The 18,762-nt window shown below is 39.7% G+C and overlaps 1 protein-coding gene across 3 annotated transcripts in view; it reads right to left on the bottom strand.

The window, feature by feature from the left end:
- ACVR1 (activin A receptor type 1) overlaps positions 1-18,762 on the bottom strand; it is a 107,077-nt gene that overhangs the window by 52,071 nt on the left and 36,244 nt on the right. For all 3 annotated transcript variants that reach the window (XM_055292062.2, XM_063646018.1, XM_055292063.2), the window contains one exon: positions 13,414-13,487. In XM_055292062.2, the coding sequence (XP_055148037.1) occupies positions 13,414-13,480 (67 nt within the window). In that variant the 5' untranslated portion in view covers positions 13,481-13,487. The remainder of the gene's footprint in view (positions 1-13,413; positions 13,488-18,762) is intronic.

Here is an 18,762-nt window from a genome sequence, read left to right as displayed (position 1 = left end):
AAATAATCTCTCATTATAAAACACTCATTTAGGGAACTCAAATCATTTTTTTTCCTTATCCGAGAGACTGACACTTAGTTGTTGTAAAGCCAAGAAGAAAATGTATTTCAGCAGTTATGGGGGCAAATAGAGGCGTTCAAATGAGATTGCATATAAATTGAGTATCAACAACAAAAACTTCCATGATTTTGAACTCCAGATGTATTCTTCCTCCAGTGTTCCCTGCCTCAGGAAATAGCATTCCCATTCATTCAGATACACAAGCCTGACTCTCTCAGGCTTCCATCACGCTCAAAGTGGAGACCAGTCATTAACCTGGCCTACAACTGCTGGCTGACCTGATCCTTGCATGCTCTTCAGACTCCTCTTCAGTTATTGGAAGTTCTTAAAAGGCTTCTCCTTCCTGCTTAGGGATCTCAGGTCCTTTTAAGTATGGAATTCCTTCCACGTTGAATGCTTATCTCCCTCCAGTCAACACCTCTCCACCTAGTTAGTGCCTATCTACTGTGCAGATTTCACCTTACATGTTACTTCCTCAGAGAAGCCTTTGTTCACACACCCAGATTTAAAGTAGGAACCCCTGTTTAGCTACAGCCATACTTGTGTCTGCATGGCTGTTGAATGTCACCTTTCCTATAGACTGTAAGCACCATGAGGGTGAGTTGCATCTATTAATACTTTGCTCACCGTTGATTACATACCCCACAACAGCGTCAGTGGTTGGCAGGAGTGCAAGCCTGATGAATATTTGCTTCAGAATGAATTTTCCCTTCACAGAAAGGATTTAGAGGTGGAGAGAGACCTGATGCTGGTTTTCAGAGCCCATAAAGTCTTTAAATGTCAGCACAGATCTTAAGGCAGGGCTTAGTCACCAAGCCGGCATGCCTGAGCAAACCATTTCTTCCTAGAAGAGCTTGCCATACCGTCACATCTGTTCACCTACTTGGGCTCACGAATATAGAAAATTAGTACTTTTTGTGATGTGGTAGGTTTATTGTTTGCTTGTTAATTTGTTAAAAGAAACAGGTAAAATACAAATGTTCCTAAAAAAAGGAAGAACTATTTAATACATTAATAGAACAGCTGGGCTCTGTGGGTGGTCCTTCTCTGGATGGCTGATTTGAGGACTCTGGGCTACAGTGATTAGAATCATCAAAACACAACACATACCTGCAACTCGTCAGCTTGGAGGGGTCAGTGCAGGACTTGGCTGCCTAGTAGAGAAAAAGCTGCCCCTGCTCTTTGCTGTCATTTTTTCCCTGGTCTTTGCTGCCATATTTTATCCCTATCAGTGAAATAATGGCACCTTCAATAGGGAGTGGGGAAGAGCGAATTACATCATTTTCCCCTTCTTGTTCTGCTGAAGGTGATAAGGATTCCTAAGTCATCCTGCATTTGAACTGCTGCAGCTGAGAAGAAAAAAAAAAAAAAGTGCCATCTGTTTATTTTGTGTCTGGGCTGACTCCTTGTCTCTGAAATAATCCCTGTAAATTAAGCCTATTGCAGCAGCCACACCTTCTATTTAGAAGCCAAAAAACTCAGCCTGTTTTCAAGTGACTAACAAATTAAAGAACACTGTGGGGTAATGACCTAAGACAATATTGGTCTGTCTTTTCCACGCTTTTTATGATTCTCTGAATGTTGCAAAGACTTGGCTTTAACAAATACAGCATATTAAGGAGTTGTTTTAACTCCTTAATATGGGAGAAAATAATGACCCCTTTCTTCATTTTGTCTTCAAACTTCTTGAATGTCTGCTTCAGAGAAACAAAGGATTACAAGGCCTACTGGGAACTGCCTACTGAGGAATACTTTAAAAACCCAAAAATACTGTCTCCTCAGCGTATGTGCCAATGGCCATGTCTAAGTGGAGCTCTAGTTATAGGGAGAGTAACAGAGAGTAGAATAATCTGGAGGAACAGGGAAGACAGTCCCAGCGAATTGTAAACATTTCAGAAGTCATTCCTTGTTTAGTCTTAGGAGAGAGCCAGGAATGTGGTTCCATCGATTGAATGTCTCAGGCTGGAAGCTCTGTTCGCGCCACAGGAAGAACTGTTGATTCCGAGGAATCACTTTTCGTTGTTTTCCCCACCTCCTCGGGCTAACCAGAGAGTGTATGGCATTTCAGTAAGGGTTTCCTACCTGGGCTCTACACTGAGAATTTTGGTTTTACGGGAAACATTTAACAATGGGCTCTAGATGAGACAGAACAGTGGAGAAAGAGCCAGCGGGTGGCTTTTGTGCTTAACTCTCCACTTCAATTTCTCTTCTTGCATCCTACTGTACCTCTCTCTCTGGGATTCATGGACTGGGCCTCCTCCAAGGTTGCCAATCTCAGCTCTGGTTACCATCAGCGAACCTCCACCACACCCCTACAGTCTTTCTGGAAGCTTTCAAACCACAGAGACAAACCCTTCAAAAGTTAAGCAGGGCTCCAATTTGTTCAACAGGTCTTGAAATGCAGCCTTCAGGCACTGTGGCACCCACAGCTAAAAGTGAAAATGTCCTGAATTAGTTAAACTCCCCTTCCCTAGCTCCACAACTTACCCTACCCCAGAGAAAAGCACAGAGGGAACAAAGTAACTTCCAGACTAGAGTAGTCCCCACTTATCCCCCCTTATCCACCATTTCACTTTCCACTATTTCGGTTACCTACTGTCAACCACAGTCCAAAAATATTAATCAAAAAATTCCAGAAATGAACATTTCCTAAGTTCTAAGTTGTGTGCTGTTTGAGTAGCATGATGGAATCTCACGTTGTCCAGCTCCATCCTGCCCAGGACATGAATCATCCCTTTGTCCAGCGTACCCACACTGTAGACGCTACCATCCTGCTAGTTACTGAGCAGATGTCTTGGTTACCAGATCCACTGCCATGGCATTGCAGGTGCATTCAAGGAACACTTCCTTTACTTAATAACTGCCCCAAAGCACAAGAGTGGTGATGCCAGCCTATTGTTATAATTGTTCTATTTTACTTTAAGTTATTGTTGTTAATCTCTTCCTGTGCCTAATTTATAAATTAAACTTTATCCTAGACATAGGAAAAGATATAGTATATATGAGGTTCAATACTATCTGTGGTTTCAGGCATCCACCAGGGGTCTTGGAATGTATTCCCCATGGATAAATAGGGGGCTGCTGTATTTACTTTCCATCCTAGATGAAGCCAAAGAGATTTTAAAATAACAGTCAAAAGGGTAAAAACTTGGGGCAGAGTCCAAGCCTCTGATAATGCTACTTCCCTATCCTCCAATTTCCCTATTCACTTCCCAAGGCCCTACCAAGTCCAGAACTCCATGAAAGGTTAATGAAGAAAGGAATCCCATGTCTTCAATCCCAGGAAGACATGCCTGTGCCTCTGTATACCAGCCTTTATAACTTGATCTTTGCTTTATATATCTTCTTTCCCCTATCGGTCTAATTAATATAGTCCAAAATAATTCATTAATTCTCAGGTTTAACATATTGAACAAGATTGGCTTATCAGTCATAGAATAAAGATCTTACAGTCACAATGAGACAGTTAAATTTGAGTCATTTTGAGCTTGTTCTTTTTTTACCTCTGGGCCCACAGAAAGGCTCCAGGTGCCTACACTCCAGGTAGAAACAGAAAGCATCTCATTTGAGTGCCGTGAAGCAGAATTGGCTTTTCAAACACACAGTCCTCCCCTTCAATCTGTGCCATGGCAAACCATTCCCAGCTTCTACAATAATTTTGGACTTTGGCAGAAGAAAGCCAGCTAAATCTGAGATGTGTCACGAGGCCACTGGCTGGGGAGCAAGAATATCTAAACACAAATCCAGGCAAGAGCAACAAGCAAGAGTTTCCGCAGATTCCCTCTGGCTCCTGTAGCTGCAGATCACTGACAGCCTAAAGATAACCCAGGTATCTACAAAGGGTCACTTTTAAATAGTAGCTTTAATGCCACCAGTCATTTCAGAAGCATTTCCTTCCAGAGCCTGCTTCCATCCACACTGGCCACCAAGTCTGTCCAACAATGGCAAGCTTACCGAAGAGATTAAAGTCCATTAGGAAATGGAAGAAATCCCAAAAGGGAACAGACAGCTCCTGACATGCTGGGATTCTATTCTGTGATTGTACTTGTGCCAATATTTGGAATACTGAGAAATAATAATCTAGCAAAGAGACACCTTGTAGAAATGACTAACAATCACTAGGGATTAAAGAGCAGGTATAAAATGAAACAAAATAGTTTAACTCCAAAACTTTCTAAAGCTGAGGCTGTATAAACCATGGATGGCTACCACTAGGAGACTTTTAGGAAAGCCTTTCTCTCCACGAGAAAACTTACTTAGTTCACTGAACTGCTGTAAGGAGAACAATATGAAATCTTCAGGCACATACATAGCCAGTGTGGCCACCCACTAACCACAGAAGCACCAAATGGAACTGCTCAGAAGCCTGCTGCTTTTTTTTCTTCCTTTTAAGTAGGGCCAAAGTTCCCAAGATCTTCCTAAGACCATTAAAATCTGCTCAGCACCTCACCTGTCTACTGAGTAAGTCCACATTGTCCTAAATGGCAGTCGGCCAGGGGCTGGTGTACAAGGGACAGGTGCTCAGTGGGCTATTTTCAGTTGCTATCAGTTCAGTCAGGAGCTGCACATGCTCAGTAGGCAGGCAAGTTTTGGTTCCATTTCAAACTCTGGGCAGCCAAGAGACATACACCTTCACAGCTGCCAGGGCAACCAGCTGCCCAGTGCTCCTCCCAAGATGGGAGCAATGAAAACAGTGTAACCTGGCCAGCCAACATGCCAGTGAGCAAGCTGTACCTCTCATTTCACTGCCTGGGTTATTCTGAGCTGGGCTTATTGACACTCCATGGCAACACAGGAACAAAGGGCCAGCTAGAGGGATTTAAATGTCCTGCAAAAGTTGCTAGAAAAGTCAGCAGCTCTGGCTTCTGCTTTCATAATAAAACTAGCAATAGCATTATTATTAGATATTGTTGTTTTGTCACTGTTATTATCATTTGTGGGCCACCTGTAACAGTTCTACTTTTGCACTAAGGCTTTGTTTTTGTTTTGTTTGCCACCATTTAGTTGCTACAGTTGGGATGCCTTTGAAAATGGAGTATGTGTGCCTGCCTGTCCCTAAACTGCAGGAGGATTAGTTTTTCCCATCCCTTTACTTCTCATCTTGCCACACTCTATGATCCACTTGCACCACACACCACTCTTTCAAAACACAAAACTGCACCTACTTAATCTCTCCACAGTTCTCCATTGCCTTCGGGATAGAAGACAAACACCTTAGCATAAGGCTCTGCCATGCCTGCACGGCTCAACTCTCAACCCTAATTCCGTCTCATGACATGGTGACCCCCCATGATCTCACGTCTCTGGGCTTCACCCTTCCCCTGCCTGCAATGTCCTTCTTAGTCCCTCCTCTGATGGTCTAATGGCTATTTATCCGTCAAAACTTAGCTTCCCTGCATCACCAGCCCCAAACCCAGCTCCATGTGGGATGCAGGCCCTTCCTGTCCATACTCCTCATGCTATGCTGTGACCTTTGCTGTATCCAACTGGACTATGACTTCTTGAAGCAGGAACCACTTCTTGCTTATGTTTACATCACCAATGCCTACCAGTGTTGTCAAGTGGTACTTCTGTTTAAATTGACTAAAAGAACATAAGTTTGTCTTATAACTGGTTCACTTTTCCCAAACTCATAATAAATTATTTGAAAGAGTGCCTGTGATCAGCCCAGATCAGTCCCACTGTCTCTTATAATATTATCTTTTCTCTATTACCATAATTATTATTCTAGCCAACATTATTTATTCATTTGTCAAATATTTATTGCGCACCAACTGCATACTAGGTAATGTCTTAGACACTAGGGATAAAACAATGAATACCTCCACATTCTGGCCCCTCACGCTCTAGGGCTCACTATGTGCTGGGCACTCGGCATGTAGTCTCATGACTCCTCACAACAAGGTGGGTACCGTTATTGTTTCCATAGTACCAGGTGGCAACAAGCAAAGAGAGGCAAAGGAGAATATACGCAAAGACATAGTGAAACAGAGGATGACTAACGATGGTGTTTTGGCCTTGTCTCTTTCCTGAGAAAGGCTTGATTCCTATGCATGGCCAAAGCCTTCCTTTCAGAACACATTCTTTGACTCTGACCATCAATACTATGTCAAACATGATCCTAACACTTTGCAAAACTGAAATTTGAAGCATATGAACTGGGACGTGAAGTTAAGGATAAAAAGAAGTCATTACTGTAACTCTACATGGCATGCTGCAGTATTATATATATCAGAGAAGTCAAATTCTAAACTGGACTGTTGGTAATTTTTTTTCTATCCATTCTTTGTAACTTTTCTGAATGAATCTGTTTTGCTGTTGTTTTTCAACTGAAACTAATTTGGTGTAGGTACCATAATTCAGAAGACAAAACAAATGCAGCAAGAAATAAAATAAAGGAGCCATCCCCACCCCAATCCCCCAAATCACCAATTTAAAAAATACTGGCAGGTTTTTTTTTAAGGTGAATGTCACCATCATGTGCCCAAGAGGAATTTCTCATTCTTCCTTTTATTGTTTCTCTCCTTCCCACATCTCTCCTCCCCACATCCCATATACATATTCTCAGCAAAGTCCACGCTCTGTTCTAGCCCATAACAAAGAATCAGATGTAGCATTAACCATGGCTCTAGGAAACACCCTGCTTACAGGGCTCAGATTCAGCTGATGAGAATCAGGCCACAGCTGCTCCAGTGTTATGACCCAGGCTGAGAAGGTGCAAATGTAAACTTCCCTCTTCCTGCCAAATCACTGACTTAAAGATAAAGGATGGTCAGGCTACATGGAGTTGTGAAAAAATAAAAGGTTCTAGACCAGCTTTGTTGAGGAATACACCAGATGACCTATGGTCAGGTGCCAGAGCTGTCCCATGAGGGCAGTAGGAACACCTGCGCAGTGAACCCTTGAAGCAGACTAGTGTTGTCTTTTTTAATTTCAATATGGGTTATGACCCACTATTGGGTAGCAGAATCAACTTAGTAGTTTAAGACAAGGTTTCTTGCTGTCTTTTTAAGTGAAATAAAACTGAATAAAATTTAAAAAGACAAGAAATAGGTGCACATTAAACATAGTAAGAGTAATTACTGTTTCACGAAATTTTCATTTCAGATGTGTGTGGGCACTATCTATGCAGTGGGTCTTACTCCAAAATGTTTCTTGCTGTGAGTCACAGTCAAAAGTTTGAAAGCCACCTCGCCTGTGTCTTACACTATCTTGGAATGACATGAGTTCTGAGTCACTATGGCTATTAGGAATAAACATTACGTATGGAATCTTTCCTGAGGTCATCTCAGGCTGCAGAGGAAAGTTCCACAGGACAGTTTGCAGTGTTTTAAGAGTTACAAATTAATTTTTAAGTGTGTTTTATTTTCCTTGGTGTTTTCCTTTTCAAGAGCGAAAGTGGCATATATGACATGCCTACAAACCTTCTGCTTTACAAGTTTTTCCATAAAGAGGAGATGGCATTCATCCTCTCACTCTGGAGACCTGTCTTTATAAAAGAGAACACTTAGAAGTGACTGCACTGCACACTGTTGACCACAAGGAAATCATTTCATGAGCTTGGGCGTTGAATTTGTTTTCTCATCTGTTCAATATTTGACTTTCTTTGAATGAATTTTTAGCATCCTGCCACACCCTACTGCTATCCATACCCCTCTTATACTGTCCACTAAAAAAAAAAAAAAAGAAAGAAAGAAAAGAATGTGGCACTAGTTTAACTACTCATGGCTGAAACAAACACTTCCCAGGTAGGAAAGGCTAAAAGGATGCTTTGTCACAGCTCACCTTGCATCAACTAGTATAGGATCATTTTGTAAAATAAGAAAACTTGATAATAAAGAAGCAGTGTCTTAAAGGTATGATGCTTCATCAGACATTTACAGTCTAGGCCCCAGTAGTAGCAAATGCCTTAGTAAGTCATCCCTCTCCCTAAAAACATCTTCCATTTGATGATATCCCAAAGAAAAAGATTTTATTCTGAACAAGAGATAAATTATAGTAACAAGAAGAGAAACAAATGTAATACTAAGACATTTCTCTTCCTCATTCACCCCTTCAAGAACTTCCTGAATCCCTAATAATGAAAAAATCAAAGAAAGGCTTATTCTATTCTTCCCCCCAGCAGCAAAGAGGGGCACCTTTGTAACCCTAACAAAAAGTCCATTGAAGTTATCTCCTTCCTTCCATCATTGGGTAGAGGGGCTGGAAAGTCTGAGCAGTGATGGCTTTGGAAATACTAAAATCAAGTTAACTCAGAAAATAATTTAGTACCTAGCAGTCTTCTCTAGAACATGCAGTGATCTCTTGCGAAAAAATTCTGCATAAGTCTGGCCTTCCTTGCTATAATAAAATCTAACTGTGGCTTACAAATTTAATAAAATGTGGGTCGTCTCAGCTTTGAAATATTTCCAAAGGAGCAATATTCCCTTTAAAGTAATTGCGTCATAGTCTTCACCTGCAAATGCATACAGGGACAAAAGAAAAGCCAAACATGGAGGTTCTGCCTTCACCCTGGTGGTATAATAGTAGTATTAGAGCATGATTAGTCTTATTAATGGGAAGAAAGGGAAGGATATACAGGTAATTAGGACTCAAGTGCTCTTCTCTATGAGAGCAAATAAAACTCTTCCTGCAGCTAGAGTTGTATATATAATGAACATGAAAAATGATTACTGGTAGGAGAGACAAGAAAAGTAAGAAACACAACCCCAGGTGAAGGGGCCTCATCATTTGCTATTACAAACTCTCTTCTCACGCTCTCAAACAGACTGGATTGAGCTGGATTCTAGCATGCACCAGACATAATATGAATGTGGATGTAGCTAATTTAGAGCACAAAAAAATGCAAAATTTTGAAGAGGACTGATAACGACTGGAGCTCTTGAACACCATTCCTCAAAGTATATGATGCATTTTGTTGGCTGTGTAACCTTAAGCAAGAGTTTTAACTAATCCAAAAGCACATCCAAAAACAATGTATCTTATGAGGGCACTTGTAAGGATTATAGGAAATATGCGTGAAAGCCAGCCCAATATCTGATGCATATTAAGCACTCATTAAATATTACCTATAATCATCAAACAGGTCATTATATTGGAAAGCATTTTCCAAATATAAGTGGTGAAAAAATCTTTTATTGCCCAGAGCATTTAGGATTCCATAGAACTTGAGAAATGTTCTGAAGTACCCTCAAACTCTACGAAAAAAAAAAAAAAAATCACTGTTTAGAACTAATATTTGAAATGTTACCACTATTTCTAATCAATATTTATGAGACATTTGGGAGACAAAGGGGTAAAAGGTTTTTTTTTAATAGACTAAGAAGAGTACACTACCCAACAAAATGTATTAGAACAAAATCTCTATGACTGTCTTATTTATGCCCCAAGAATGTGATCTAGCTTCATTACAGCACAATTAATAGGATGCCTATCTGTTCTATAAACATCAAATATGGGTCTATTTCCTTTTAAACGTATTCGTCTAAAGCTCACTCAGCAGTAGACAAGATACACTGCTATTACAGATTTCTGTTATCGGCCCCATTATTTACCTCTTTTGGATTAAGTATTAGTATTTAACATTTACTTTTTAACTAATGTTGAGGATACTAGAGTGTATTATAAATAGGGTTTCTCTTTGGTTTTTAAAATTTTCCTACTAAATATATAAAAACAAAATGCCTTCCATAGAACACACACACACACACACACACACACACTAGGGAGTTGACTCACAGAGGAAAGACGGCACTAAGGCAACTGCTATTATGATTAGAGTGCACTAGGCTATAGCACTCACTGGATATTCAATTTTTTTAAAAAAACAGCAATTGCAATTAAAGGATGATATGCTCTTTTCCATACTTGTAAACATCCTAATGGTGGTGGTATATTAAATAGCAAAACCTTAAGGGTCAATCTATTTCCATTTCCATTTCAGCCTAAACTAACTTTTACATGTTTTACATGTCTTCACTGTGGCATTAAGAGGTTATTTGCTGGATTCCTGGACAGCTTAAGAGCTGAAAGCAGGATTAAAAAAAAATAACCAATGGCATGGTTATTAGCATTGCTCCATAACTGCCCTTTTTCCGCCCCACTCTTTTCCCCATTCTCTCTCTACCTCTCCTTCTCTCCTCATACTACATTTCCACTTCTCTGTCTCTTCTCTCTTTTTTTATACCTTGCCTACATCACAGGTCCACCCATGATATCATCTGAACTGCCTCATACCACAGAGGCAGAGTGCAGTGGCTCACACCTGTAATCCCAGCACACTGGGAGATAGAGGTGGGCGGACTGCTTGAGCCCAGGAGTTGGAGACCAGCCTAGGCAACACAGTGAGACCCCAGCTCTACAAAAAATACAAAAATTAGCCAGGCATGGTTCCCTGCCTGTGGTCCCAGCTACTTGGGAGGCTGAGGCAGGAGGACTGCTTGAGCCCAGGAGGTTGAGACCACAGTAAGCCAGGATCGTGCCACTGCACTCCAGCCTTGGTGACAGAGTGAGACTCTGCCTCAAAAAAAAAAAAAAAAAAAAAAAAAAACAAATTAAAAGGCAAAATATCATACAGAATTGATGGCCAGCCAAGGTGGCTCAAGCCTATAATCTCAGCACTTTGGGAGGCCGAGGTGGGTGGATCACTTGAGCTCAGGAGTCGGAGACCAGCCTGGGCAACACGGCAAAACTCTGTCTCTACCAAAAATACAAAACAATTAGCTAGTTGTGGTGGCACAAGCCTGTAGTCCCAGCTACTCAGGAGGCTGACGTGGGAGGATCGCTTGAGCCTGGGTGGAGAAGATTGCAGTGAGCTGAGATCACGCCACTGCACCCCAACCTGGGTGAAAGAGACCCCATTTCAAACAACAACAACAAAACAGCAACAACAAAAATATCATATAGAATTGATATGGTAACTAAGGAAGAGAGTGAAATTTGGAGGGACTTTAATTCTCAATATTCCTTAGATTTTTAAATAATAATCATTATTTACCAATTTAAAAGAGGTAAAAAAAAAAAAAAAAGTCCTAGAAACTTGACTGTTAGAAATGTCTCCAGCAACTGTCAAGTATCCCCTAGGGGATAAAATTACCCCAATTGAAAAATCACTGTTAACTCACCAAATCCTCCCAGCTTTAATATAAGCCCATTTCCTCGTATTAATTCCTTCAACATTGCCACTCAGGATCCCTTCCCCATACCTTCTTGGCGCTAACTGACACAACTGCCATATTATGGGAATATCTTTAACAACTCTGCTTAGAGTAGAATATAAACTAGATACCTAAAATGGTCTATAACAGCACTGGCCAACAGAAACAAAATGTGAGCCACCTAATGTAATTTAAGTTTTATCACAGCAGTAGGAAAAGACAGGTGAGATTTACATTTTTATTGTCTTCAAAATCCAGCTTGTGTCTTACATTACAGCATATTTCCACTCATATTAGCCACATTTCAAATGCTATATGTGACTATCAGCTACCATAGAGGACAATGGAGAGTATAATAGATGTCATTAAGTATGAGAAGGAGATAGGAACAGATCAAATATCATGAACCTAATATATAGTGAAATAAATTTATAATATTCTAAGTATTGATTTTTTTCACACTGTTGGCTATACTAACTTGTCAAATTATATGCCTCCTTGGAAACTCATCATTTATATAAAGAAGACCATACCCCAAAGAACTTGTAACAAGGGCATTAGTCTTACTGTCCCATCTGATCATAAAGAGGTTGAGATTCCTACAATAAGCACCACTCTTCATGGAGGAACACTTGTAAAATAGAGTGGGCACTGCTCAATGTGCAATGAAGTAGAGTTTAGGCTTTCTCTATCTAGAAAGATATAGAACAACATGTTAAAAGCAATTACATGTAAGTGAAGGGAATTATGAGTAACTTTTACGATCTTTCTCTCTTGATTATCTATTTTGTCCCTTTCAACAAGGGCAGGACCATCCCTGAACAACTTTTTGGAAATGAGGGGATGGGAAGGTGAGTAATGAAAGTAGGTAAGGGTCAGAGACGCCAAAGGCACTGAAATGCCTGGGTGGTGCCACACAACTAAGAATTAGCCTTCTATGGCCTGAATGTTTGTGTCTCCCCAAAATTCATGCCAGTATCTTAACTGCCAAGGTGAGGGTATTAGGGCAGACCCCTCAGGATTGGGATTTGTGCTGTTATAAAAGAGATCCCAGAGAGCTAGCTAGCCCCTTCCACCACGAGACAACACAGAGAAGGCGCCGTGTATGAGGAGCGAGACCTTACCAGACACTGAATCTGCCAGCACCTTGAACTTAGACTTCCCAGCCTCCAGGACTGTGAGAAATAAATGTTTAGTTTTTCATCCACCCAGTTTCTGGTATTTTTGTTATAACATCCCAAATAGGCCAAGACATGGCCTTTGTGCCACAAGTATCAACTATCCCACTGAGCATTTATTTTGATGAATAATCTTTGTAGAATTGAAACCAGTACCTAACTCTGTCATACACAAAAACACAATGTATGTATGTCTTACACTGTCTTCGTGTATACTAAACATTCCAAACATATAACTAGTATATAAATCAAGGGCCAATGGTTCTGGTTTTTTTAAATTCTACCAAAATCTGTTCACCAATTCAGAAAATTCAATCACTGAAGGTAAGAGACCACTTATGACAACTAAGCCACCAATATAACACACCAGTACCAATCTATTTTCGAAGATGTTGAAGATTATTACTTATATAAGTGCAAGCATGTATTACTTCATCATGTCTTCTTGTAGACTCATGCCCAACTACACCATAATATATCACATTTGGGCTTTTTTGGAGGGGGCGGGGGTGGGGGTTTGAGATGGAATCTTGCTCTGTTGCCCAGGCTGGAGTGCAGTGGCGTGATTTCAGCTCACTGCAACCTCCGCCTCCCAGGTTCAAGCGATCCTCCCACCTCAGCCTCCCAAGTATCTGGGATTACAGGTACACACCACCACACCCAGCTAATTTTTGTATTTTTAGTAGAGATGGGGTTTCACCATGTTGTCCAGGCTGATCTTGAACTCCTGACCTCAGGTGATCCACCTGCCTCGACCTCCCAAAGTGCTGGGATTACAGGTGTGAGGCACCATGCTTGGCCCTATATTTAAGTAGAAAATTAGGTTGAATTTTTAAAAATATAGGTGTATGTAAATATTCAGATATAATGTATATAAGAATTTCACTTCAAAATAGTCAATAATTACCAAATATTTATTATAAAAAGAGTGTTTTAAGTTTGATAGGCTTAAGAAGTAGTTTATAGTAAGCCAAAAAAAATCACAGTATACTTAACCCAAAAAGATGTGAGTCACTTACCTTCCATACTAGGGGAGGGGAGAGCAATCATGATAAGCACAGGAAGAATCATCACTCCATCTACCATTGTACAACTGTAAAGGGAAAAGAAGAAATGTAAGTAAAGCATAAATATCTAACTGCAGGAAGACAAATTAAATTAAGCATACCACCTTCAAACTGCCACTCAAGGCCCTTCTTACTAATCACCCTCAGATATATTGCCTTATTTCTTTTTTTTTTTTTTTTGAGACGGAGTCTCGCTCTGTCACCCAGGCTGGAGTGCAGTGGCGCAATCTCTGCTCACTGCAAGCTCCGCCTCCCGGGTTCACGCCATTCTCCAGCCTCAGCCTCTCCGAGTAGCTGGGACTACAGGCGCCCGCCACCACGCCCGGCTAATTTTTTTGTATTTTTAGTAGAGACGGGGTTTCACTGTGGGCTCGATCTCCTGACCTCGTGATCCGCCCGCCTCGGCCTCCCAAAGTGCTGGGATTACAAGCGTGAGCCACCGCGCCCAGCCACCTTATTTCTTACTACATTTAAACATATACCTTTTATGTGGACCTAAACATATCACCTTAAATAGTTAGTCATATTCACTTCTAACTGGTAGTCACTCCAAGGGTACTTTCTCAGAGTCTACTCTGACAAAGAAATCAATAAGGAAACAAAAAATTTTCAGCTGCAAAGTGAAGCAGTCCCAAAAGATTTTAGGTTTGAATTTTATCTTACCCCATTGAATGCAAAATTGGCACTAAATTAAAAACCCTGAGAAGCATGAATAGACTATTTTAACATGATGTTAAAGATTAAGCGACTGAATAATTCAAGCCAAATTACTATGCTAGAGTCTTACTTCTCCTTTAAAAGGACTGGAGGCAGAGCAACCTACATCAACATACAGACCTAAAGCAAAAACGAAGAACAAAAAAATACAAACTTTTACCCTATCTAAGGCAAAGCAATGCATTTCTGCATTAAACAAATTTAACAAGTATAGACAACAACTAAAATCATGTAAAAATAAAAAAAAACTTTTCCATTTGAATAATGTGAAATATCAGGAATGTGATGGGAGTTTGGTCAGTTGCAATTTTCTGGATGGTAAAATAAAGAAAAAGCTGCTAAAGTTCTTTAATGATAGGTGAGTGTGCTTGTACTCTGTCAGCTTTAAAGCAAAGAGTGAAAGCCCGTTGCTATCTAGCATGTCTGGAGTGTTGACCTTTAAAGTCAAATTATTTCGGCTGGGTGCGGTGGTTCACAGCTGTAATCCCAGTACTTTCGGAGGCTGAGGTGGGATGATCACTTGAGCCCAGGAGTTTGAGACCAGCCTGGGCAACACAGTGAGACCCCATCTCTATTTGTTTTTAATTATTTTTAAAATTAAAAAAAAGATCAATTTTTTTGGCTGGCGGTCTGTTTACAAACCATACCTCCATCATATCTTATCACCCTTCACTTAAATTTATTTCTCTTTGGTCCCATAATTATATTTCAGTCAATCCCTTTCCTAAAAGCAAGGTAAGGGAGGAGGTAAAGGGGATTTTTATGTACCTTCCTTTTCTATTTTTAAAAGCATATGAAACTTGAGGAAGATCCTACTGCTGCTGTTGTTTTTATTATTTCCATGTTCACATAGATCTTTCCTATAGTGGGTCCTTTTGGGGACATACAAATACTTCATCTTGGCCCCTCACAACCAGAATGTGACTCCTCCAACACATCTCTGTACCTTTGGACATGAATATGCTTTTTGTTCCCCTCTGCTTGAACTGCCCTGAGCCCCCTCCTCCACCCCTGTCCAACCCCATTGCCTCCTCCTGTCATACATGATTCCGGCTCAAAGGTAAGCCCTTGGTGAAAAACCTCTCCCTTAGCAGTGATTTCAGCCCCCAGCATGGAATCATAATCATCTGTCTAGGGCAGTCTCCAGCACTGGTCCACTCATCTACAAAACAGGTATGCACATCCAAGGACCAAGCAAGGGTCATTCATTGAGCTATGGAATGAAATTATTAAACTGCTTTTTCATTAGAATGTTTTAATATAATAAAGTAGAAAATAACTTGAGACTTAATCTGGTCTCTATCTCAGTTCTCTATGACAGTCTAATACAGGAGGTATCTTTCAGAAAGACTAGGAGTTACATAATGTTAGAGTGGACATGATTTACTTATAGTGTACAACCATGTACTTGTAGTTTTGAAGGTCCATTCAAGTGTAATTACAGGTTATATTGGCTACTTACAGTGAAATGAGCCTTCCCAAATGGCAAGTGTTCTAAAACCATTACAGAAACTAGAGATTGCACATATTATTAATGCAAGCAACAGAGAAGAGTAAGAAAACAGTAGACTTAACATCACTTATTTCTACTGGTTCTTCCTTCACCACTTCACTAGAGAAAAGTAGTAATACTCAGTTCAATCTGACATAAAACAATCTCCCCAAATTCAAAATTTGAAAATATCTGAAAAATGGATTTGCAACTACTGTCTTAGTAAACATTATCCTGAGTGGTTTGAGACTTTCATTGATGATAATATGATTCCACTGCCATTAGCAACACCTTAAATATTTTATCCTTATTTAATTGCTGTTTTATGTATGTTTTATAATATGTACTTATTTATTTTATATAAAATGTATAGCCAATTCACATATTGAGGGTGCACCAAAAAACTTTTATGGGATATGTCATCACAAACCATTGAAAATTGCTGAACTAAACTATTTCTTTTCTCAGTCTTATCTGAATTCCCAGTCCTTCATTAACACATTCATGCATTCAAAAACTACTCAAAACCTACTATGTGCTACATATCAGAAACCTAAAATAGTAAATACAAACAGGGTCCTTGCTATCGTGGCACTTACAAGATATGTCTATGGTGGTAATCAAATAATCATCCAAAAGACTGCATAATTAAAAACTGAATTAAGAGTTGGGATGAAACATAGTTAAAATAACTGTGTTAACAAAACAACTTGAGACTTTCTGGAGGGTGCAGAGGTTCCCTGGGGAGGTAACATCTGAAAAGGAATCAGGAATCAGAAGGATGAGTAGAGGTACTAGGAAAAGGGTAAGTGTGTTGGGGGGTGTGGTGGGAGAGGGTGAACACAGGACACAGATAGGCTAATATTTAAGGGAAAAGGCACTTCTATTGAGGCGCCTGTGGCCAGAGCAAGCATGGTGTGTCCTGAGGACTTCAGGCAAACCTTAGGATTGAAAAAATGCAAGAATGGCCAGGACACAAAGGGTCTGGAAGAGTCACAAAAAATCGGAGAATAACCAAGAAGGCTAGAGAGGAAGGCAAAGGTCAGAACAGAGGTAAGGCACTCTAGGCATTCTACTCACCTATCTTCATTGCTCCCTTGGCTCTCACCATCATTCCATAGTTCCTCAGTCCCCACTGCCCATTATTATCACCCCCACCAGCCACTTTCTGTCTATCTCTGGACATCTGTACGTGATGCTCCCTATGATTGGGCCATTCTTTCAGGGCCCAACCTACTGAATTCCTACTCATCCCGTAAGTCCCAATGGCTTCTCTAAAGGCTACCACCTTCTAGAAGCCTATCTAAACCCTTAAATACTCTCTGCTCATTCTTATAGATCACTTTAAGTTTCACTCATACAATCATCCTAATTAATAATTATGTATTCATACCTGTGTGTGCTTTTGAACATCTGTCTCTGTCACTAGACTGTAAACTCCATGGGAGCAAAATCTATAGTCTATCTTGTTCATCACTGCCAGAGCCAAGGAGGTGCACATTTAATAACAGTTTAATTAGAATTTTTCCTGAATTAATCAGCTCAATTTAAGTTTAAATTCTAAACAATTAGTAGCACCCCCTCCCCACCATGCACACAGACACACACACAGAGACCTGCAAAGGAATGGCAAGATTTATCATCTCTATAACTTTAATCTGTAGAATTTAGCTCATGTAACAGTAAAAGTCAACAGTTAACAAGCTTCAGATCAAGACTCCTTTTACTATTAAAAAAAAAAAATCTAAGAAACAATCACCACTGGCATATTTTCCACGTCACAAAGCCAGCAAAAGCCCACGTCCCAAATACCTATTAACAGATTATCATTGTGCGAACAAAATTAAAACAATAATTTAGGCTCATAAATAGAAGACAGAAAAAGAATTATAAATTCAGACCCTCAAACAGTAGGGACTAATTCCATCTCTAGTGTTTAAAGACAGCTCAAAATCTGCCAAAAATCTTTGGGAAAAAAGTCAGCTTTCTGGTTGCCATTTTGTTCAGGGTCTGCAGTGCTTATCCTGACCAGTAAACTCAGCTATTAAAAACAGCACCCCCAAAAGGAAAGAAAAAAAGAATGTGGAAAGGGGAATGTTCTGGTATTTCCTGACCATATTTCAATTATAAGAAACATCGATATGCTAAAATCTCAACCTGAAATCTCAAGGATCTATTTTTAATTTTAAAATATACTAAAAAGAAACTAGCATTTTTAAAAGTAAAATTTCAACTCTCTTGCTCTCAAATATTTTTGGCTAAGGAGTGTTCATATGTAAGCTGGCAAGAAAGAGAGACCAGTAGTGGAAAATGGGAGTGGCAATAATTCAATAGTTCTGGGATTGCCTTACTCCAGTATTTTTTAAACTTTTTTGGTCTCAGAATCTCTTTAAACTCTTGAAAATTACTGAGAAGCATGTGTATGTAGGCTACATCTCTTGATATTTACAGTGTTAAAAACTTAAACAGAATTTTTAAAATATTCTATTCATAATAAAATAACAATAACATACTACCTTTTTTTTATTTTAAAAGAGCTATGATGTATTTTTTAAAAACATGTTGCGAGAAAAGTGGCACTGTTTTCCTGCTTTTTCGAAAATCTCTGTTTAATAAAACACAGCTGGATTCTCATATATGATCTACATTCACTCTGTTACAACATGTACTGGCTGAAGTAGATATGAAAATCCAGTATCACACATATCATTGGAAGAAGGAGGACCTTGTGAAAGCCCTGAGAAAGTCTCAGGCGCCTTTGGAGTTCTTGGACAACACTTCGAGTAACTGCCTTAGTCCTTAAATGCTCAGTCTTTGTACTATATCAGATAACCAGATGGTACCAGATATTTTAGACTGAGCACTTAGCGGATACCTGACAAAAATGACACTGTTCTACAGTTTTAGAAATTTCATTAACCTCTCTAACATCACAGATGTCAACAAGTCCAACAGTCAAGGAAGAAAGCACTTTTTTTAATGTTGGAATAATATTTTATGTATACAGCTAAATATTTTTGAAATGGGATATAAACTCGTATGAAGGTAGTCACAGCTGCTTATCTTGCTTGGGTTCAACTAAATCCTTGTGC

Source organism: Symphalangus syndactylus, chromosome 9, assembly GCF_028878055.3.
Source record: "Symphalangus syndactylus isolate Jambi chromosome 9, NHGRI_mSymSyn1-v2.1_pri, whole genome shotgun sequence".
NCBI lineage: Eukaryota > Metazoa > Chordata > Mammalia > Primates > Hylobatidae > Symphalangus > Symphalangus syndactylus.
Note: the sequence above shows the minus strand (reverse complement) of the source record. Positions and strands in the feature narration are given on the sequence as shown.